Raw genomic sequence first — 21,348 nt, forward strand, 5'->3', positions numbered from 1 at the left:
TGCCCGGGGGGGGAGCGGGGGGGGAGAGGTGGCATCTGACCTTTGCAGGCTCTGTGAGAGATGATGGAAAGTTCACCAGGGTGGGGGGGTGACTGATGGGGTTGGGGGGCAGGGAATGGGGGGGATGGGTTATAATAAACCCACAGTAAAACTGAGGGAATTGGGGAGCCTGGACTTTCCTTTGTTGTCGTCACCCCAGCTCTAACCACTAGACCCACTGCCCTGCCCTGCCCTGCTGGGCACAGAACCCGGGAGCCCTGGCACCCTGCCCTGTGCTGGCCGAGTGCCATGGTCGGTGGCAGAAAGCACAGTCAGGCTTGAGGGCATCTCTGACTCAGGCCGGGCGCCCCACGTCCCGGCTGCCCGCACCTCGTGTTGTTTGTTTGCTCCCTTTCGAAAGAAGCGCCCCAGCCGGTTCAGCACCCCCTGGGGGCAGGGAAGGAGGGACGGTGGCACCCAGAGAAATGGAGGGTGCAAGAGCAGCCTAGCCAGTTCCCCCAGGCTGCCGTCTGTCCTGCAGAGTGAGATTGTTCTGCCAGGCATGGTGCCAAAGAGAACATTCATTGCAACAGTGTTTCCCCATAGAGAGTTCCCAGGCAGCACCCAGCCAGGAGGGGCCCAGCAAGTGGGCTGTGACTACCCCAGCTGCAGGGGAGCAGAGGGGAAAATTAACCCTTTAGCGGCCTGATGCCCAGGCTTTCCTCGTTGCAGTCTGTGCGGGGACCCTGAATGGGCTGAGTGTGACCGGCAATGTCCATCACCAGTACCAGACGCTGCACAAGATGTACAACAACTGTGAGATCGTCATGGGCAACCTGGAGATCGTGCTCATCGAACACAACCAGAACCTGTCCTTCCTGCAGGTAAGGGGGTTGGAGGGGGGCCTCTGAGCCAGCGTGCCAGGTAAATCAGCCGGGCGCTACCCTGTGGGGCCCGTGCATCCTGCATGAGCATTGGCCCGGGTGCGGGGCAGGTGGCAGTGTGACGTGGGGCTGGGAGGGGTCTGTGCCACCAGGAGTGGGGTGGTGTGTTGGGGGGAAGGGGGGCTGGGCCACCTGGCATGGGTGCGGCCGGGTGGAGGAGGGGGCGTGGGGCTGTGGATTAAAGGGCGTTTTCTCTTCTCCTCCATCCCGTCCCCTCCGCCTGTCAGGCGGGAATATTAATCACCTGTCCCGATTTCCCCTGCCAGGCGGCAGCCTGCTCCGACATGCCCGGCTGGGAGCACGGGACCAGGAGGGAGGAGATATGACCCGTCCCTCCGCAGGCTGGGCTGCACGGGGGGCTGGGGGGGGGGGGGAGGATCTGGGAGCTCCGGGGCAGGGGAGAGGGCGGTTGGAGATGCGTTGGCACAAAGGCCAGAGCCGGGCTCTGCCAGATCTTTCCCTTGTGCTATCCTCGCGGCTCGGGGAGATGGTGTGTCCGGGGTGGCTGCCTTGGCAATTCCGGCTCCACGCGGCTGTGCCATAGCCCCCTGGCAGCGCTGGCCCCTGAGGTGCCCCACCCAGAAGCCAGTCCGTGGTGGTGCCGGTGCGGCCCAACTCCAAACTACCCTGGGAGAAATCAGGCGAGGTGGGGCCGCCCAGGCACCGTGCGGTTGGGAGCGTGCGCGGGCAGGTGCAAACTTCCAGACACACGCGTGTGCGCGAACACGGATACCCGTGCGAATCCTCTCCCGTGCAGGCTGCCCTCTCTGTCCCCCGACACGGGGTTCACGCGTGCTTAGGGGGCTTTCGAGGCCCTGGCGGTTTGACCGCTGCTCCCATGGGAGGGACAGCGCCGACCTGAACTGGCTTCAGAGGCCAGAGAGACCCGCAACTTCTGGGTCTTGTCTGCACGGGGATGCAGGGGGGAGAAAGCTGTGTTGGTGCAAACACCCCCCTGGCCCGGGGTAGACAAGGCCTTACGCTGGCAGAGGCCAGGGTGTGCTTCCCGGCGAACTGGGCAGTGAAACAGAGCAGGGCTGGTGCGCTTGTCTTTGTCGCTGGGGTGTGTGCCGGGGCCCCTCTCCCGGCTCTGCGGATACACGGAGGTCTGCAGCACCTCTGTCGCCAGCACCAAACAGAACAACAACAACAAGCCGTCGTCCGTGAGTCCCGGGACCTGTTTGGGGCCGGGCAGGGGCGCGTTGCCTTCGGAAAGCCCCGGCTGTGCTGACGACGGGCCAAGGGGGGCTGGGGAGCTTTGGGCACGGAGGGGGGAGCTGACGGCGCTTTCTTCCGCTGCTTCCCCAGACCATCCGGGAAGTGACCGGCTACGTCCTCATCGCCATGAACGTCTTCACCTACCTGCCCCTGCAGAACCTGCGCGTCATCCGGGGCACGCAGCTCTACGACCAGGCGTACGCCCTCATCGTCTTCCTGAACTATCACACCAACGCCACGCATGCCCTTCGCCAGGTGGGGCTCAACCAGCTCACAGGTGAGTCAGCCGGCGCTGGGGGGCCGGCCTGAGGCTGCCCCACCGCCCCGGAGAATTCCCCCGCTGCTCAGCGCCCCCTTCCCCCTCCCCCCAGCGTGTGACACGGGTTTGGCAGGCCTCAGCCCACTGCCTGGTGGACAGAGGACAAGGTTGCACAAGTGGCGTCTGTTGCTAATTAGGCCCTGGCTGGCGCAAAGGCCCGTGAAGCGGCCTCTGGAGCTGCTCCCGCTGCCACCCCAGGGTAGGGCGCGGACATGCCGGCCGGGGCGGTGTGTGCAGGAAGCTGGTGCCATGGCACAAGCCGCACCGATGACTTCATCCTTGGCCACCGTTCACCTGAGTCGCAGGGGGAGGAGAGACTCCGTGGGAGGCTCCAGCGGGCAGATCCTGCCGTGGCAATGCCCCACGGAGCTTCCCGCCCACCCTGCTGGCAAAATGCAGCTACTTCTGGGGTGGGGGCGGGAGCTGCTTACAGCAACGCCGCGCAGCCAGCTCAGGCAGAAAATAGACGGCGAACCTCGGAGTTGCCAGGCTGGGTCAGAGCCGTGGGCTGCCTTGTCCTGCGTCCCTGTTTCCAGGGGGTGGCCAGGACCAGCTGCTATGGAGGAAGATGCAAGGAGCCGTTGAGGCTGTGGGGGGGGGCGGGATGTTGGGCAGGTGAAATGTAGCTCCCCCCCCCCCCCCCCCGTGTTGGACTTCGGCTGGGATGTGGGGGCTGATCCCCCTGTTCTTTCCCAAAGAACCAGGGGATCCGAAACGACCCAAACGCTCAGGGTTTCCCTTCTGGGTCTGACCCGCTTTTCGGTGAGCTCAGGGCTGGGCTGTGGGCCCCAGAGATCGAGGGCAGGTCTTTATCTGCGGGACAAGCTGCTTGTCCCTTCTAGGGTGTCCTGCTGCTGCCGCCGTCCGTCACCGCGGCGTCTGGGCACCGTCCACATCATATCAATAGCAAAGTCCCGGGTGGATTCCCTGGGTGTCTCTGGCACTTCTCGACCACCCCCCCCCCCCCCCCCCCCCCCGAAGTCAGAGGTTCTGCTTCCGGGGGGATTTGCAGGTGGAGTCAGGGTGGAGCGTTATTCCTATGGGGGGGTCCTTTCTCGGAGGGGAAGCGAGGGGTCCGGTCTCTGTGTCCCACTCACGGTCCCTGGCCCCAGTGCTGATGCGGGGGCCGTGATGGCACCAGGTTTAAACCAGGGGGGTCTTCATCACCATGGAGCTGAGTTAGAGCCGGTGCCCTCCAGGTACCATGCTCTGTGCCCTGCCCCCCGAGCGCCCCTGGGCAGCCCCCCCCCCCCCCCCGCCCATCCCCCAGCCGAGAACACGTGTCTGACCCGTGCCCTCCCGGGAGATTGGTGGGGTGAAAGTCCGGGGGGCCGATGGACGCCGTTGGCCAATGGGCGGGCAGGACGGGTAATCAATTCCCCTTATCTGCTCCCAGGAGCAGTTTATGAGGGTTTCCCGGGATGGGACAGAAGCAGGTGAACGGTTTGGGGCGGAGGCGGCTCCAAGGTCAAATCCATCTTCGCTGCGGCAGGACGCATGCGCTGCCGGGCCGGGCCGGGCCGGGGTTGGAAGGAAAACAGCACGGGAGGGGCTGGCCGTGAATCGGTCCGGTGTGCCGCAAAGGGGTCACGTTGCTGCAGGGAGCGGGGGGGGGGCTCGGTTAGGGGTGCTGTCCGTTTGCAGTCAGGGCTGACCCCATGGCCCAGGATGGGGCTGTGAGGTGGGGGGCTCAGGAGGGGACATGGGGCTGCTCTGTTACCTTTTAGATGAGACAGGACAGGTCCGGAGCGCTCCTGATAGTCGGAGATCTCCAAGCACCAGCCTGTTGCCCCCTCGGCCTGGCTCTGCTCTGAACCCCCTGCGCGTCTGCCTGGACGCTGGCCTTCCCTTCGCTTCCTGCCCTAGACTGTTGGGGAGCAGCGCTGGGAGACGTCATTCCTCCCTCCCCAGAGGTGGCTGCACTCTGGGGGTGGGGAACAAACCCTCCTTCTAATACCTGGGAGTCTGAGCTGCAAAACTCAGAGCTAGGTCTGCATGCAGCCCTGGTCCCACCCAGAACCGGGGGCCGGGGGGGCTGGTTCAGCCCCACGCCGAGGGGGTGCTTTGCCAAGCACACTGGGATAATGAGGAGGAGCCCCAGCCCCCTTGCTGCAGCATCTCTGCAAAGATCAGCACCCTGGCGCCTGTCCCCTTCCATCCTGCCGGCCCGGGGGGGTGGATTTTCGACTCCCCGGGGAGCCCGCGGGGGCCCTGAAGGCAGGCGCCAGGAGGGGAAGCCGTCGCAGGCTGGGGCACGGCACGGCAGGAGGCTCCCGGCCTGGCCTGCTCGCTGCGCGAGGCTGTTTCACGTTGGGAGCGCTCCAGCCGCCCTGCCTGGGACGGAGGTGTCGCCATCGCCCCGTGGCGAGCGCCCGGCCTGCCCCGCCCCAGTTCTGGGGCTGCCCCCACCCCCGGCACCCCGACTTCGGCTGTCAGAACAAGCTGGGCTGGGTGGAGCCGGCGAGGAATCACCTCCTGGAGCCGGAAATCACCTCCCCGGCCTTGGACGGGCACGTTGGCCTCTCCTGGGATCTGAGCCACACGGGGGGCAGCCGAGTGGCCAGCTGTGACCCCCTGGGAACCCCACGCTCCATGTGTCTGGCCCCCAAACACCCCCTTCCTTCTCTGTTCCCCCATGGTACCACCTGCAAGCTCCCCGAGTCCTGCCGTAGGCGATCGCCGGCTGGGAGGGCAGCGCCCCCGCTCAGCAGGGGCATGGCCCCAGGGCGGCCCTGGTCCCAGCAGGTCCTTGCCTTGCAGAGATCCTGGCCGGCGGGGTTTACATCGAGAAGAACGAGCAGTTGTGTCATGTGGACACCATCGAGTGGAGGGACATCATCCGGGAGCAGCACGTCGACCCCGTGGTCAGGGAGAATGGCCGGAAGTGTGAGTGTCCCCAGGAGAGACGGGGTGCAGGGGGGGCAGCCATGGCCCCCGCTGCCTGTCCTGCCTGTGGCTGCCCCCGGGCCCTGGCTGCCCTTGTTCCAGGCTGGGCAGGAGCCTGAACCCCCCCAGGATCTGGTCTCAAATCGCCCTCCACGTTCCCTGTCCCACCATCTCCTGGCAAGAGCCCCTGCCCCCTCCCCCCAACAGTGGCTCTCGGCTCCTTTCTGGGGGGCTGCCTCGCTGCACGTTTGCCCTGGTGCCTCCCACAGTGGCGGGCTCCAGAGTTTGCCGCCCGCCGGATGCAGGCAGGAGCCGCTGGGCCGGTGCCAGGCGGGTCCCTTCATGGGCACAGATGAACGGGCTGGGCTGGGCAGGGGCTCAGGAGAGCTGGGTTCTGTTCCCGACTCCGCCACTGACCCCTGGGGTGACCCTGGGCAAGGTGTTCTGCCCCTCTGTGCCTCAGTTTCCCCCTCCGCCCTGGGATCTTGGCGGCAGGGATGGTCCCCCTGCTCTGCCTTCGTGCAGCCCCGGGTCTAAGATGGGACCTTCCAGAATCACACACGAACAGCAGGATCAAGTCAGGCCCCGGCTCCCCCCCCCGGACGTGCTCCATTTCCCCCCGTGCGCCTGACCCAGCCCGTGCCCCCGGCACTGCAGGGCGGGGCACCCGGCCACAACCCCTCTTGGCAAATATTAGCCTTCCCTGCCGGTGTCCAAAACACCTTCCCAAGGCAAACAGGGGCCTGGCACGGCTCCCGGCTGCAGAGAGAGCCGGCCCGGCCAAGGCTGCCAGGCTTGGAATGAAGAATCAGGCTGCTGCTCTGCCCACTGGACTCCACTCCCCTCCCCGAGCCGGGGATCGAACCCAGGAGTCCTGGCTCCCAGCCCCCGCTCTGAGGTTCCAGCCCTGCCTCCGTAGCCCCAGCCTAACGAGTTGGGGGGGGTCCGGGTGGGTCCGAGCCCTGGGCCAAGCCCGTCCCCCATGCTCCTGGCCGACGCTGGGCGTTTCTCTCCCCGCAGGCGCTCCCTGCCACGAGAGCTGCGACGGACACTGCTGGGGCCCACAGCCGGGGGACTGCCAGAAATGTGGGTACCTGCCCTGCCTGGGGGGCAGGCGGCTGGTGGGCGGGCTCCTTGGCAAATGGGGGACCAGAGAGTCGCAGGCTCCCCGGATCGAGTTGGGGGGCAGGGCGAGGGTAGCCACCGGGCCTGGGAGGGGGCAGGGACCCCGGGGTTGGGGGAGGCTGGTTTGAATCCCCCTGGGCGGGCTGTGGGCACAGGGCTCCGCTTTTCCCACAGGAGGGGTCCCTCTGGGGGGGCAGGGGGCGCTGGCTCTGCTGGGGGTCCGCCGCTGATAGGCAGCTCGGGGGCGGGCGGGAGCGAGCTTGGCCCCCCCCCATCTCCTCTGCTCTCTTCTCCCCCCCCAGTGACCAAGACCATCTGCGCCCCCCAGTGCAACGGGCGCTGCTTCGGGCGCAACCCCAGCGAGTGCTGCCACGACGAATGTGCGGGGGGCTGCACCGGCCCCCGCCAGAGCGACTGCTTCGTACGTCCCCGCGGGGGGGCTGGGGGCTGGCTGGGCTGGGCTGGGCTGGGGGAGGGGGGCTGGTGTCTGTGCCAGGCTGAGGAGAGTGGGGGTGTGTGTCTGTGCGTCTGTCCCTGACGCTCCCCCCCCCCCCCTCGTCCCCCAGGCCTGCCGCCACTTCAACGACAGTGGGGCCTGCGTCCCCCTGTGCCCCCAGCCGCTGATCTACAACAAGCTGACCTTCCAGCTGGAGCCCAACCCGGACACCAAGTACCAGTACGGGAGCGTCTGCGTCGCCAGCTGCCCACGTGAGCCGGGCCCGGGGCCAGGGGTGGGCTCCTCGTGGGTGCCCTGACGTCTCCCTCGGGAGCTGGGGGTTGTTCCCAGCCACCCTGGTCCCCATTAGACCCTTCGCTGCGGCAGGGGTGATGTGGGGCCTGGGGGGGGAGGGTAGCAGGCCTGGCCCTGTTGTGAGATCGCCTCCGGTGCCCCCGCTCTGCCCAGGAGGCCGAGTCCCCAGCTGGGCCCCTCACCCCCTCTTATGGGGAGGGGGAAATCCCCCCTCCCAGCATGTTTCCCCCTCCCCAAGGGTGGCAAAGGGCTTTCCAAAGAGAGAGGTTGTTACAGCCATTTGGGGAAACTGAGGCACAGAGCCAGGCAGGGTGGCATGCCTCCAGGGCACGCAGCCGGCTCGGCAGAGCTGGGAACAGAACCCAGGAGTCCAGGTTCCCAGACCCTCCCCCCCGGGTCCCACCGCTAGGCTCTCATGTCACCCGCTCCCACTGCCGGCAGATAACTTCGTGGTGGATCAGAGCTCCTGCGTCCGGGCCTGTCCCAACAACAAGATGGAGGTGGAGAAGAACGGCCTGAAGATGTGTGAGGCGTGCTCTGGCCTCTGCCCGAAAGGTATCGTGGGGGGTGCATCCAGCCGGTGGGGGGGTGTCTCCGAGGCGCTGTGTCCGTCTCCGGGCACCTGCAGTAACATGGGCCACGTATGGGGGATGAGAACGGGCTGATCCTGAGAGAACCCAGGAGTCCCGGCTCTCTGCTCTGACCACTAGACCCCGCTTCCTTCGCAGAGCTGGGGAGAGAACCCAGGGGTCCTGGCTCCCAGCCCCGGCTCATAACTCACTGCTCCCACCCCCCGGCAGAGGCCAGAAGGGAACGGGTTTGCTCCTGTGGGGGTTGGCTGGCGCATAGGGGTGCCCAGGCGCTCCCTCCTCCTCCCCACCCCCACCCGCGTGGGAGCCGTGCGTGTGGCGGGGCCCAGCCCTCTCTGCCCTGCCTTCCAGCCTGCGAGGGGACGGGCGCCGGCAGCAAATTCCAGACCGTCGACTCGAGCAACATCGACCGGTTCATCAACTGCACCAAGATCCTGGGCAACCTGGATTTCCTCATCACCGGGCTGGAGGGGTGAGTCGCAGACACTCCCTCCTCCCCCCAGGACGGGCCCCGCAGCACGTAGCACCCCCCCAGGGCAAGGGGGGAGCCCTCTGCCTGCCACGGACATGCGGCCCCCTCTGGGGTGGAGCACAGCAGCCAATCAGCAGGGGCTACAGGACGGGGAGGGAAGAGGTGGGACCTCGAACCCAGCACTGACAGCCAGGGGAGAGTGCCCCCCCCCCGCCAGCCCCTCGCCCCACATGGCGCCCCGTAGCGCCCCGCACTGACAGCCGGGGGCGAGCGGTACCTCCCGGCCAAGCTGGGTGCAGCCAGGCCAGCGGTTCTGACTGTCTGAGTCTCCTCCCCTCCCCTCCACGCAGGGACCCCTGGCACAACATCTCTGCCCTGGACCCCGAGAAGCTGAACATCTTCCAGACAGTGCGGGAGATCACAGGTGAGCAGAAGGGGAGGGGTGGGGGGCCAGCCGGTGGGGGGCAGAACCATGGCAGCCCCTGACCCCTCCCCGTCGACTCCGTGCCCTGGGCGGCCAAGAGGGGGCTTCATAGGGGGGTGAGGGGCCCTGGTACCAGGGGACGTGCCCATCCCAAGCCTGGGGCAGGTGTGTGTGTGTGCGGGGCTGGGGGGCGTCCCTGACACGCTGGTTGCTCCCCCCCAGGTTACCTGAACATCCAGTCGTGGCCCAAGCACATGTACAACTTCAGCGTCTTCTCCAACCTCATCACCATCGGGGGCCGGAGCCTGTACAAGTGAGAGCCCCCCCGGCCCGAGGGAGACCCCCACCCCTGCCCTGCCCCGCCCTGGGGGTGAGACACCCCCACCCCACCCTGCTGCCCTGCGCCGGAGAGGCCCCAACGGCCCATACAGGATTTGGGAGCTTTGCCCCCGGCCCCTTGCCCGGTGGGGCCAGCGTCCCTACGAGCTGGACCGTGGCTCGAGGCTGGGGAGGGGGGCGGGATGGAGCCTTTGGGTTCAGGGGCATCAGTTCAAATCCAGCCCCAGCTGGTCGGGAAGGAAGAGCCCGGCCCCGTGTAAAACGAGTCAGCGGGTCTCCGCTCCGCTCCTAGCAGGGCGGGTGGATCCATCGCCCGACAGCACCGTGGGTCTCAGCCCCCCTGCTCTACCCCACTGGCCTCCCAGAGCTGGGGACAGAGCCCAGGAGTCCTCAGCCCCCTCTGCTCTAACCACTAGGCACCACTCCCAGAGCCAGGATGTGGTTGGCTCCAGGGTTATTGGTTGCGTCCGTGGCCAAGCAGCAGGGACAAGGACCCAGGAGTCCTGGGTCCCTCCAGGCCGAGTGTGCGTGGGGGGGGCCACACTTTTGCTGGGGCTATGCTGCCTGTGAGGCCCTGCCTTCCCCCTCCCCCCCCCCCCACCCCCAGCAGTTTGGGGCTGAAGTGGGGCTCGTCCGTCCCCAGCCGCGGCTTCTCGCTGCTGATCATGAAGAACCTGAACGTGACGTCGCTGGGGCTGCGCTCGCTGCGGGAGATCAGCGCCGGCAGCGTCTACATCACGGAGAACCGGCAGCTCTGCTACCACCACACGGTCAACTGGGGGGCCCTGTCCCGCCGCCGGGGGGACCTGGACATCAAGAACAACAAGCCCCGCAGCAAGTGCGGTGAGTGTGTGGGGCGGGGGGGGTAGTGGGGTCTAGTGGTTGGAGAGGGGCGGTGCTGGGAGCCAGGACTCCTGGGTTCTCTCCCCGGATCTGGGTGCGGGAGAGTGGAAGAAGGTGGGGTGGGGGGGCGGAAGCCTGTAGGGGAAAGGTCCTGGGCAAGGGAGGGAGTTGGGGGGGGGGGGGGTCTGGGAGCTCACCCCAGCGCTGACCCCCCGGTTCCCCTGCAGTGCAAGAGGGGAAGGTGTGTGACCCGCTCTGCTCCAGCGACGGCTGCTGGGGGCCGGGCCCCGACCAGTGCGTCTCCTGCCGCAACTACAGCCGGGACGGGACCTGCGTGGCCACCTGCCACTTCTACCAGGGGTGAGAGGGGGCTGAGAGCCGGGGGGGGAGGGCAGGAGAGTGGGAAACCCTTTGGGGGGGCATCGTCAGTCACCCCACCCCCTTTGTCGTGCAGGGCGAGCCGGGAATATGCCCATGGGGGCGAATGCTTCCAGTGTCACCCGGCGTGTGAGAGGATGGAGACCAACCTGACCTGCAACGGCTCGGTGCGCTGCCCTTCTCCTCTAGGGCACTGCGGGGGGACGGGCTGGCTGGGGGGGGGGATGGGTGGGACATGGGGCACAGGGCCTTTCCCCTCTAGGGAGAGCCAGAGGGGGGTATGGCCCGCTGGTGGGGGAGGGATCCGTCCCTGCCTCCCCCCTGACGCTGTCTGGCCCCCCCCCCCCCCCCAGGGCGCGGATGCCTGCGTGAGATGTGCCCGGTTCAAGGACGGCCCGCACTGCGTGGACAGCTGCCCCGAGGGCATCCTGGGTGAGAAGGGGCCCATCTACAAGTACCCGGATGCCAACCGCAAGTGCCGCCCCTGCCACGAGAACTGCACGCAGGGGTGAGAGCCGCCGGTCCCCCGGGGACGCAGCCGGGGGGCGGGGGCCCCAATCCTACAGCCCGGGCCCCCGGGGACCTCGCTGCAGGGCTGAGACGTGGCGGGAGGCTGGGGGGGCCCCTGGGCCTGAGGCTTGGAATGGCTCCTGAGTCAATCGGGGTGGTGGGGGGGGGGGATGCGCTGCGGGGGCTTTGAAAGGGGCAGCCAGGCTCCGGGACCTGGCGCTTCCATCCCGCGGCTGGGGAGGCGGGTGGGGGCAGATGGCGTCTCTCTGCTGGAGGGGTCTCCCGAGGACCGTCTCTGCGTGGCTCCCAGAGCTGGGGAGAGAACCTAGGTGTCCTGGCTCCCCCCACCCCCCCAACGTCTGTCCCAGAAGCCTGGCGCTCTCAGCATCGCCCCCCTGCGGCGCTCGCCCGTTTGTCTGTCCGTCCGTGGGGTGATCAGGGGGTTCTGTCTCCCGCAGGTGTCTCGGGCCGCAGCTCCAAGACTGCCTGAGAGAGCCCCTGCCCCTCGTCAGGTACTCGTCTCAGCCAGCTGCCGCTCTCCGGGGCCCTGGCCGGGCCGTACGGGATGCGCACTGCCCACGCCATCCCCTGAGCCGGGCCGGGGCCGGGTGTCGGAGGAGATTTGGGCGGGGAGGGGGCTGGGCTCCTGTCCCGGTTGAGTTTGGCACCCACGGTGTGGGCCGGACCGCGCTTGCCCTCCTGGTGCTGGGGCTGCCCCGGGCTGCCCGGCCTGGCGCCCAGGTGGGAAGGATTCGCTGGCTCCAAGGCCCCCTCGCCCGGATGCTGGCGTGAGGTGAGCCAGCCACTCGGGGGTATCGGGGTGCCCCTGGGCCTGCCCCCCAAACTGCCTTCCAGCTGAGCGTGGCGACGCTGTAGGGCAAATCGGGATCCTCTCCCAGCCCGGGTCTTGCTGGTCTCGACCCCCCCTATAAGCTGGGGCTGAGAACAGCCCCATGACTTCTCCAGGGTCCGTGTGGGTGGGGGGACCCCGACATGGCATGGGGGCCCCGACAACCCCACTCCCTCCCCGCCCTGCCTTGGGTTCCTTCCCGTTCACAATCGCTTCCAAGCCGATGATAACCCCTCCCGGGCCTCAGCCGGGCCGGTTCCAGAGCCCGTGGGCAGGAGAGGCATAGACACCGCTTGGGAAATAGGGTGGGGGGGGGGCTCCCGCCAGCCTGGTACAGGGGCCCGGCGCTGACCCCCAGCGTCTGCACCCCAGGAAAAGCCCCACGGTCATAGCGGTGATGGTCGTGGGCTGCCTCTTCATCTCCTGCTCCTGCTTCCTGCTCACCCTCCTCTACTGGCGCGGGAAGAGGATCCAGAAGAAGCGGGCCATGCGCCGCTACCTGGAGAGGGGAGAGGTGAGACCCCGCGGCCCTGGGGGGAGAGATGCAGAACGAGGCGGGAGCTGCGGGGGGGGGGAGGCTCTCACGCCCGCGGGGTGCTCGGGTGATGGGGCAGAAAGGGGGGTTGTGCTAAGGGGGGGAAGGGATCCTCTGCTGGTGCCCCTCAACCCCGCCCCACAGCCCCCTGCTATCCCAGCTCTGCTTCTCCTGGGAGTCAGAAGCCCTTGCCAGGGGGCGGGGGCGGAGGAGACACAAGAGGGGCTGGGCCCCCCAGCTCCGGTTTGACCCGTCTCCATCTTGCTTGGCAGAGCCTCGAGCCCCTGGACCCCAGCGAGAAAGCCAACAAGGTGCTGGCCCGGATCTTCAAGGAGACCGAGCTGCGGAAGCTGAAGGTGCTGGGCTCGGGCGTGTTCGGGACGGTGCACAAGGTGAGCCGGAGCAAGGGGGGAAGCTGCAGCCGGGGGTGCGCGGGGGGGGGGCTCCTGGGCTGTTGGGTTTGAGTCAGGCGCTTGGGCCATCTGGAGGCAGCATGTCCTGGGCAGTGGGTGGCTCAGCGGGGGACTTGGGGAGGGTGAGACAGCGTCTCCTCCCTGCTGTGGGGGTGCAGCTCTCGGGGGAGCCCTGGTGGGGGGGACGGGGACTGGTGCGGGGCAGCCCCCAGGTTCCCAGCTCTGTTCACACTGGGTCGTCCTCTCCCGCCAGGGCGTCTGGATCCCGGATGGAGACTCCATCAAGATCCCCGTCAGCATCAAGGTCATCCAGGACCGGAGCGGCCGGCAGACCTTCCACGCCATCACCGACGTGAGTGCGGGGCCCCCACCCTCTGCCAGGACCCCCCTGCCCCCAGCCACCCCCCTCGTCGCCAGCCTGGGACCGGTCCTGGCTGGCGTCACCCCTGGTGCGTGTCCCTTCGGCTGGGATCAAATCCCAGCAGCGAGGAGTTCCGCAGGGGAGTTGGCTGCCGTAACACGCTCATGCCTCCCTCTGACCCCGCAGCACATGCTGGCCATCGGCAGCCTGGACCACGCCTACATCGTACGCCTGCTGGGGATCTGCCCCGGCACCCAGCTGCAGCTGGTGACTCAGCTGCTGCCGCTGGGCTCGCTGCTGGAGTACGTGCGCAAGAACCGGGACAACATCGGGCCCCAGCTGCTGCTCAACTGGTGCGTGCAGGTCGCCAAGGTGAGCCACCCTCTGCCCGTGCTGGGGCCTTCCCAGGGGTCCCCTCCCCGCCAGTGTCCAGCCCACCCTGACCCGAGCCAAGCTTGGAGTGGGGAGAGCCGGGGTGGGTCAGGGAGCAAACCTGGCCAGGCAGCATGAGGAGAGGGAACAGAGGAGGGGCAGAGGTTGGTGGGGAGCGGCCCCCTTGGCTCCCCCATCAGGGGTCCTTCCAGACCCCCGCCCCTGATGTGCTGCTACCCTGAATCGGGTCTGTTCATTTCTACGGGGACGTTAACTCTGAACCCTAATGGGGGACGTTCTGAACATGTCCATGCCGTTAACTCTTTCCTTCTAATCACTGTAGTAACAGAGGAGACACTTTTGGGGTGGTGGGTGGAGCCTGAAGCTATGGGCGGGGCTAGGACAGCAGGACTGGGTGGAGCCTGAAGCTATGGGCGGGGCTAGGCCAGCCTGCTGCCCATCTCTTGTACGAAACCCGAGGGGACCAAGCCTGCCAACCTCTCACCCCCAGGGCATGTACTACCTGGAAGAGCATCGCATGGTCCATCGCAACCTGGCCGCCCGCAACATCCTGCTGAAGTCGCCCAGCCAAGTGCAGGTGGCGGATTTCGGGGTCGCCGACCTGCTCTACCCCGACGACAAGAAGTACTTCTACAACGAGATCAAGGTGAGGCGTGGCCCTAGCTTCTGTTCCACTCTGGCAAGAGGTCACCCAAGGCTGCCTCCCATGCCGAGTCCGGCCCGGCCAGCCGGGGGCTACCCATCGGGGGTCTGCAGCCCCCAACAGAGGGTGCAGATTGGGGGGTGGATGGGGAGGCCCTGCTTCCAGGGTCTGCTCAGCTTCCCAGGGGAGCAGCATGTGCATTGTTGTAATCCTGGGACCCCATGGGATCGGGCCCCAGGGGTCTTGCCGGCCAGGGGTCTTGCCAGCCTTGCCTCCCCCTCCTCCCCCCAAGTAACACTCTCCCCACCTCTCCCCTCGCAGACTCCCATTAAATGGATGGCGCTGGAGAGCATCCACTTCGGGAAATACACGCACCAGAGCGACGTCTGGAGCTACGGTCAGTGCCCCCTGCCCCCCTCAGCCAGCGCTCCTGCCCCGCTCCCCACAGCACCCCCTGCTGGCTGCCATATGCACCCGCCTCAGCACGGCTTCCCACCTGCCCGCCGCCCCTGGTAGCCCCTCCTGGCCTGACGCAGGCTCCCCGCAGGCGTGACGCTCTGGGAGATGATGACGTTCGGGGCAGAGCCCTACGTGGGGATCCGGCTGGCCGAGGTGCCCGACCTGCTGGAGAAGGGGGAGCGGCTCACGCAGCCCCAGATCTGCACCATCGACGTCTACATGGTGATGGTGAAATGTGAGTCACTCTGGTTTCTCTGGCCATCTGTCCTCCCCCTTCTCCCTCTCCCTGCTGTCCGTGTTCACACCCCAGCCCTGGGGGCGGTTGGCAGGGGAGATTGGCCCTGCCTGGCAGCCCTGCCTGGCTAGTGGAGCCCGTGGCTGTGGGGTCAGGAGGGGGGTGTGGGTCTGGCTTGTACCATGGCCGAATGGGGCTCGTGAGAGGAGTGGAAGGACATGATCTGCCCCTGCTCCCCTGGGCAATTGGCTCCAACCCCGATACGCCGGGGGGGGGGGGGGGGTGCAGATGGGGAGTCTCCCTATGGTCTCGGGGAGTTTTAGGCCCGGAGATGCAGAGCTGTGAGCCGGGGTTTCGGGTGGGGGGTGGGGGGAAGGCAGGGAATCTCCTGGCTGGGGACGGGTCAGACCGCAGCCCGAGGGAGGGGGCTGGGAGTCACCCCCCCCCCACCCTGCAATGCACTTCTCCAGGCCCTCCCCTGTGCTGCGGGGGTTGGGGGGGGCAGGGGATCGGGGTCTCACCCTCTCCCCTTGCAGGCTGGATGATCGACGAGAATGTGCGTCCCACCTTCAAGGAGCTGGCCAACGAGTTCACCCGCATGGCCCGCGACCCCCCCCGCTACCTGGTCATCAAGGTCCGTGCGCCACTGGCTGTCCCACGGGAGGGGGTGCCCGGGGCTCCCAGCAGATCCAGCCTCCAGCGCCCCCCCTCCCCCCCGCCACGAGCTGACTGGCCCATGGCGCATTATTCCTTTAAATCCCCAATCCCCCCCCCCATCAGTTCCCCCCATCACTAAGGTCCCAGCTCCTGCCCCCCTCCCCCCGGCTGGCTCTCTTGGTTCCCTGCTGACCCGTACCCCAGGGAGTCCCCCATCCTGTCCAGCCCCCCCAGCTCCCCACTCCTCAGCAGCAGATGTGGGGGGTGGCTCCCTCTTGGGGGAGATGGTGGGGGGGGGGTAAGAGGACCTGCTCTGGGCCAGGTGTTGTCTGTCACCCTCCTCTCCCCTTGGTCAAAACCCCCTCCCCACTCCCCATCCTGCCACCCAGTAGCCAGGTCCCAGGCCCCCCCACCCTCTCCTCAGAGGCGTCTCTGTCCCTTTAAGCGTGAAGGTAGCCCTGGCTATTCAGCACCTGCTGGGGGTCGGGGCGCCGTTAACCCTTCACCTTTCGCTGATGCGGTGCACCCCCCCATGCAGAGGGAGAGTGGGCCGCTGCCCCCCACCGAGCCCTCCCTGAGCGACAAGGAGCTGGACGACATGGAGACGCTGGAGCTGGAGGAGGAGCTGAGCAGCCCCTTCAACACGACCGCCAGCCTCTGCGCCTCCTGGCAGCGGGTCGACTATCCCCGGGTAAGAGATGGGCGTCTCCCCCTCCCCCTTGACCTGTAGCGCCCCCCACCCCATCCTGGCCCCTCTGCAGGGAGGCTAAAAATCCTTCTTGTAAAGGATGGGAGAGGGGGACCCCCCCCCCATGTGCAGCTGTCTGACTGCCCCTGAGTGGGAGGGGTTTCCTTCCTGACCCTGGCAGCGCTCGGCCCTGAAGCATGAGACCTGGCTCCCTATGTCATAGCTGAGCGCTGACCCCTCCAGCCCAGCCTGTGCCTCCTGTGGCTGGGGGTCCTGCAGGTTGCGCGCAGGCCGGGTCCCGGTGCCAAGAGCCCACCCCTGCCCTGGGCCGAGCAGTCACTGCCCTGCCTCTCTCCCTTTGCAGACCCCAAACCTGAGTCCCCCGGCCGGCTACATCCCCATGAACCAGACCAGCCTCAGTGGCTGCCGCCAGGTACCCAAAGCAGCGTACGGGGAGGTGCACCCCTGCCAGAGGGTCCCGTGGGGGCTTTGGGAAGGGAGTGAGGGGCACGGGCAGAGCTGGGGGGGGGGGTAGAGCCCAGGGCTGGGCTCGCAGGGGGCTGTGGGTCAGGAGTGGAGTTGCTGGGTTACTGCTGCTCTCATGGGTCTCGTCCGTCTCCGCTGCGGCGAGGAGGGGGGTGGATCTCTTGCGCTGAGGCCGTCTTTCTCCCCCCACCCCCTCTCCCCCCGTCTCTCAGAGCGCTGGCCTGGGCTCCCGGCACACCCTGCGGGCCCGGCAGGAGTCGGTGGGGCGGACGGTGTCGGAGTCATCGGAGGGCCGGGGCACGGCCTCGGAGTGCGAGCTGACGGAGGAGCTCTCCCTGGCCGGCAGCCTGGGCCGCAGCCTGCGCTCCCGGGGCGACAGCGCCTACCTCTCCCAGCGGGGGAGCTTCCTGCTGCCCGCCAGCGCCGCCGACGGCGAGGAGGACGCTAACGGCTACGTCATGCCGGATCGCCACGGCCGAGGTAACAGCAGCCCCGGGACCGACCTCATAGACTGGAGCCCTCCATGCCCAGGCAGAGACAGGACCCGATGCTGCCCCCCTGCCAGCTTACCCAGGGGGCGGGTTCTGGGGCTCCGCGGCTTCTGCTGTGGCAGTAGCTACGTGGCTGCCTGGGCTGAGACCCAGCAAACTCGCTGCACCTGGCCACTGGCTGCCTGTTTGGAGCCCGCGAGCCGGAGAAATCTCTGGGTCCTGGTGGCGCTTCCCGTGAGCCACCCGGTCGCTCCCGGCTCGCTGAAGTGGGCACCTCCAGCAGGAAGCTGCCATGGGGGTTGGCAATCCAGCAGCCTCCGGTCTCTCCCCTTATGCCCCCCGGCTGCCCCCAGCCCATGCAGCAGGAGGGCGGGAGCTGGACGGGCACTGATGCCATTGTGATGTCTGGAGCCACAAGGCAGATCCGACCCCGTCCCCCTGGGGGATCTCACGCCTGCTTGTTGTTGGCTCTCCCCTCACAGAGCGAGCGGCCAGCGGTGCCCGGGCGGCGCGGGACGGGCCCCTGGGCCACACCTCGGAGCTGGAGGAGGAGTACGAGTACATGAACAGACGCCCCCCGCCGCCCCGGAGACCCCCAGAGCCCCGGCCGGCCTCGCTGGAGGAGCTGGGCTATGAGTACATGGACCTGGGCTCCGAGCTGAGCGCCTCCCTGGGCAGCGTGCGGAGCTGCCAGCGGGCGGCAACCAGGGCCGAGGAGGACTACGAATACATGAACAAGCAGCCCCAGCTCAGCCAGTCCCTGAGCAGCATGCTGGGCTCGCCGGGGGCCGGGCAGGACGACTACACCCAGATGAGCGGGTCCAGCGCCCCGGCCTCCCCCGAGGAGCAGGGCTACGAGGTGATGGAGGCCCTCCTGGCGCCCGGCAGCGGGCAGGGCCCGGGTTGCCCGACCTCGCCCGGCCCGAAGAACGGTTTCATGAAGCCCCTGCGGAGCCTGGAAGCCTCGGACTGCGCCTTCGACAACCCCGACTACTGGCACAGCCAGCTCTTCGCCAAGGTGGACGCCCAGCGGACCTAGGGGGCTGGTGCCCAACCTGTCCGGCCCTGCTGGGGCTGGGCCCCTGTGTTCTGGGCTCCGGCGCTCGGCTGAGTCTCCGGCGCCTGCCGGCCCTTCATCGAACGCGTCCCGCCGGGGTGCAGGGAGGCTAACGTCCTTCTGCAGCCCCACAGGTCGTTACAGGGCTACCGTGACTCGGGGCAGAAACGGCCAATGCTCCCTTAACGGGCGGCACGTGAGGGGCCCTGCCCCCCGTGCCTGTGCCCATTGCATACTGGGATGCAGGGTGGTTCTGGCAGCTGGAGGGGCTGCCCCACTGTGAAATCAAACCGCTGTGGGGGGCAGCTGCCCCATTCCTTTCCTTCCCTTCCCTTCCCCTTCCAAGCAAATGCAGGGGGATCTGTTTACATCTGGATATGAAGAATCCCTTAACTGCTCAGGCAGGGCCGTGGGGTGAGATGAGCAGAAAAGGGGGCTGTTGGTTTGGGGTCTACTGGGTAAAACACTGGACTGGAAGCCAGAACTCCTGGGTTCTCTGCCACAGGCTCACTGCCTCAGTTTCCCCCTCTGGGCCATGGGGGCGGTGATAGTTATACACCTTTTATAAAGTGCCGGGAGAGACCTGCCCCCAGCCCTGCTCAGCTCTCTAGGCTGCTCCGATGGCTAAACTGTCGGCTGCCCCAGTCTTCTACCTCGCCTGCAGGCCCCCCATCCCCAAAACCAGGGGTTTCCCAACAACCCCACCCCCTCCCTTGGCACCCCTGCGCTAGGCCCAGCATAGAAGCAGAGGTTGCAGTAGGGTAGAGGGAGATTTCCCAGATTACCCCTCGTGTAACAGGCTCGTGGGCCGGAGTCTGAGCTCGAGTCCCCCAGAGTCGCTCCTGACTGGCACCAGTATAAATGAGGATGATCCAAGCCAGAGCTCCCAGTGCCTGGGTGTGATCCCAGCCTGGGGCCTGAGAAAAGCAAGGCCAGGAGGATTCGAACCCAGATCTCCCTCCTGTCACTCCTGGAAGCCATGCCCGATGAGGGGGCAGGGGGCGATAGTTACAAACGGGGAGCTGGGGGGGGCACCCCAAGCCCGCCTGTGACGAAGAAATGAAGTTGATGTTTTTGCACTGACTCTTGGGGCGTGGTTTGTTTCAGTCCACCTGCGAAGCCGGAGCAAGGGGGCCTGGCCCGCAGGCCACCCTGTGGCAAGCGGGCCAGGCTCCCTGGGCAGTGACCTGGCTTGTGGGATTGGCACGCAAAAGGCAGGTGAGGCCGGGGCCCCTGGGGAATTCTGTGTGAGCTTCCCCGGTTTTTCCTCTTGTCTGACAAAGGCCTCTGTGTTTGATACAGGGGCCCGCGCTGTGTGTTGGTTTGTCATGTACCGTGTCTCTCTGCTGTGTGCTTGTGTAAGGGAGATCTTCCAGGGAGATGCTAGCAACAGCCGCCCCGGCAAGTCTGGGCGAAGGGATCAGTGCTGGGCCCCCCGCCCTGCACACATCTAAAAGCTGCCACTCTGCCCCCTGCTGGCAAGTGGCACTAATGCAGCAGAAAACCATTCACACCTGGAGCAGGTGCAGCGCTGGGGGGCAGGAGGGTTTATTGTCTTTCAGAATGAAAAACAGAAACACGCCTGAGGTCTCCCCACCCCTTGTGTATTTTAAGCAGGGTGTGCTTCTTCCCTCCCTTTTTATTTGTTATCAATGCAAGCGATGATAGCCTCATAGGCCCGGACCCCTGGGTTCTAAAACTGGAACAATCCATCGTGTGACAGGGGGATGGGTTTGCTGTGTTTTCTTCTCAGCCTTTCCAAAGGAGAAAGAACAACTAAGGAACAGAACAAAAGCCACCCAGCAGAGCCGAGCATGGGGGCAGCAGCTCCGGGCTTGCACGTTCCTACTAAACTCACGGGGGTTGATCCTGGTTTTGTTTTCAGCCACAGTGATTCTAGTGTAGTCACCGGCTCCAGTTCCTCCTCGGGTTGTTTACACCTGTGCAAAGGGCAGCTTGCGATGACAGCATGCTGCAGAGGTGCAAGTGAGGACACAAGGGGCAGGGAAGGATCAGGTGCAAAATGACGTAAACCAATTTGTGAGTTAGTCCTTTTAAAGAAACAAATGCAAGGCCTCCTGTAGACTTGCTTGGATCTTCCAGAAGAGACTCCTCCTTGTACAGTTTCAAAGCATAAAGACTGGTGTTCTAGAAAGCAGGGAGTATTTTTTTCCCTGTTCCTGTTGAATGTCAGATTGCATTGTTTTGCTGTGTGTTAGACCTGGTGGAATGAAGGTTAAAAGAACTTTCTGAGCTTTACACTTTTACTGGTGGGACTTCCTGCCGCAGGATGAACGAGCGTTAGTGTTTTGGTTTTTTTAAAAAAAACGAGACACTTCTAGGAATAGTAACAGCATTTGTAGCAGCAGCAGCTAGGATAAAAGTCCTAAGGTTCCATTCTTCAGAACGGCATGTGCAGATCAAAAGGGAATATGCTACTCTTGCACATGTAGGCTGTGGTCTTGGAAAGAGATGGACTCACTTGTAGCAACTGGGGCTGCATTTATTAACAAAGAGGCTCCGTCAACAAATTTGCTCTGGCACAAGCTAGGCAAACCAACTGCATCGAAACTGCAGGTTCCTATAGACGCTGGCTATAGCGACTGTAACATTGGTGAAGCAATGAAAGTGTACACTATGTGTGTACTCTGAGACGGTACAAACAAATGTTCTAACAGCACGAAGGACGCTGTGAGCAGCAGGCCAACCTCAAGTGTTCAAAAATCATAAGCTCAGTTTAAAAATCATGGGTTTTTCTTTAAGTGAGTTTTGTTTTGTTTTGTTTGAATTTACCTTCTGGTTTCTGAGCCTTTAGATCACATGAGGGGGTCACGTTTTCAAGTTGTTCCCTGCAGCGACGAAGACTAGAACCATCCTTTATTTAATATGAATATATAATCCCAACAGACTGGGCCTCCAGGGCTTGGAGCTGCAAGAAAAAACAAAATGCAGAAACACACTGAACTTGTGAGAGCTGACATCGCGGGGGAAGGGCTTCTCCAAGCGCAACCCAGTGCAGGCGGGGAGCCACAGCTGTGTTGTTACAGGGGGGAAGCCCTTGTGCCCACTGCCTGCTGCTCTGTTTTCTGTGCTGCCTGTCACTGAAGGAGTTTTAATGTCTTTTTTTCTTTGTTTTTTTTTTTAAATACAAAATAAAAAGTGAAGCTGATGAACATGGCCGGAGCGTGTCCCTGGGGGCGTGGTGCTGAGAGAGGGGGTGGCTGAGTGGGTGGCCCCAGGGCGGTGCCTCTCCCCACACCCTGTGCCAAGGGGTGCTTGGAGGAGGCAGTTTCTTCCCCCCA

General features: G+C 65.5%; 1 protein-coding gene across 2 annotated transcripts in view; it reads left to right on the forward strand.

Moving 5' to 3' along the window:
- ERBB3 (erb-b2 receptor tyrosine kinase 3) overlaps positions 1-21,160 on the forward strand; it is a 32,785-nt gene extending 11,625 nt beyond the window's left edge. The window contains exons 2-28 of one of the 2 annotated variants that reach the window (XM_067529843.1): positions 712-863; positions 2,232-2,418; positions 5,221-5,346; positions 6,367-6,432; positions 6,774-6,892; positions 7,038-7,179; positions 7,664-7,777; positions 8,164-8,284; positions 8,635-8,708; positions 8,931-9,021; positions 9,691-9,890; positions 10,118-10,250; positions 10,345-10,435; positions 10,622-10,776; positions 11,237-11,290; positions 12,001-12,142; positions 12,436-12,555; positions 12,830-12,928; positions 13,124-13,309; positions 13,821-13,976; positions 14,295-14,370; positions 14,521-14,667; positions 15,204-15,301; positions 15,863-16,015; positions 16,377-16,445; positions 16,711-16,978; positions 17,472-21,160. In XM_067529843.1, the coding sequence (XP_067385944.1) occupies positions 712-863; positions 2,232-2,418; positions 5,221-5,346; positions 6,367-6,432; positions 6,774-6,892; positions 7,038-7,179; positions 7,664-7,777; positions 8,164-8,284; positions 8,635-8,708; positions 8,931-9,021; positions 9,691-9,890; positions 10,118-10,250; positions 10,345-10,435; positions 10,622-10,776; positions 11,237-11,290; positions 12,001-12,142; positions 12,436-12,555; positions 12,830-12,928; positions 13,124-13,309; positions 13,821-13,976; positions 14,295-14,370; positions 14,521-14,667; positions 15,204-15,301; positions 15,863-16,015; positions 16,377-16,445; positions 16,711-16,978; positions 17,472-18,028 (3,896 nt within the window). In that variant the 3' untranslated portion in view covers positions 18,029-21,160. The remainder of the gene's footprint in view (positions 1-711; positions 864-2,231; positions 2,419-5,220; positions 5,347-6,366; positions 6,433-6,773; positions 6,893-7,037; positions 7,180-7,663; positions 7,778-8,163; positions 8,285-8,634; positions 8,709-8,930; positions 9,022-9,690; positions 9,891-10,117; positions 10,251-10,344; positions 10,436-10,621; positions 10,777-11,236; positions 11,291-12,000; positions 12,143-12,435; positions 12,556-12,829; positions 12,929-13,123; positions 13,310-13,820; positions 13,977-14,294; positions 14,371-14,520; positions 14,668-15,203; positions 15,302-15,862; positions 16,016-16,376; positions 16,446-16,710; positions 16,979-17,471) is intronic. The other variant, XM_067529844.1, reaches the window with a different exon arrangement.
- The last annotated feature ends 188 nt before the right edge of the window (positions 21,161-21,348 follow it).

Source organism: Emydura macquarii, unplaced genomic scaffold (assembly GCF_026122565.2).
Source record: "Emydura macquarii macquarii isolate MOO-44397 ecotype Brisbane River unplaced genomic scaffold, CSIRO-AGI_Emac_v2 contig_2994, whole genome shotgun sequence".
NCBI lineage: Eukaryota > Metazoa > Chordata > Testudines > Chelidae > Emydura > Emydura macquarii.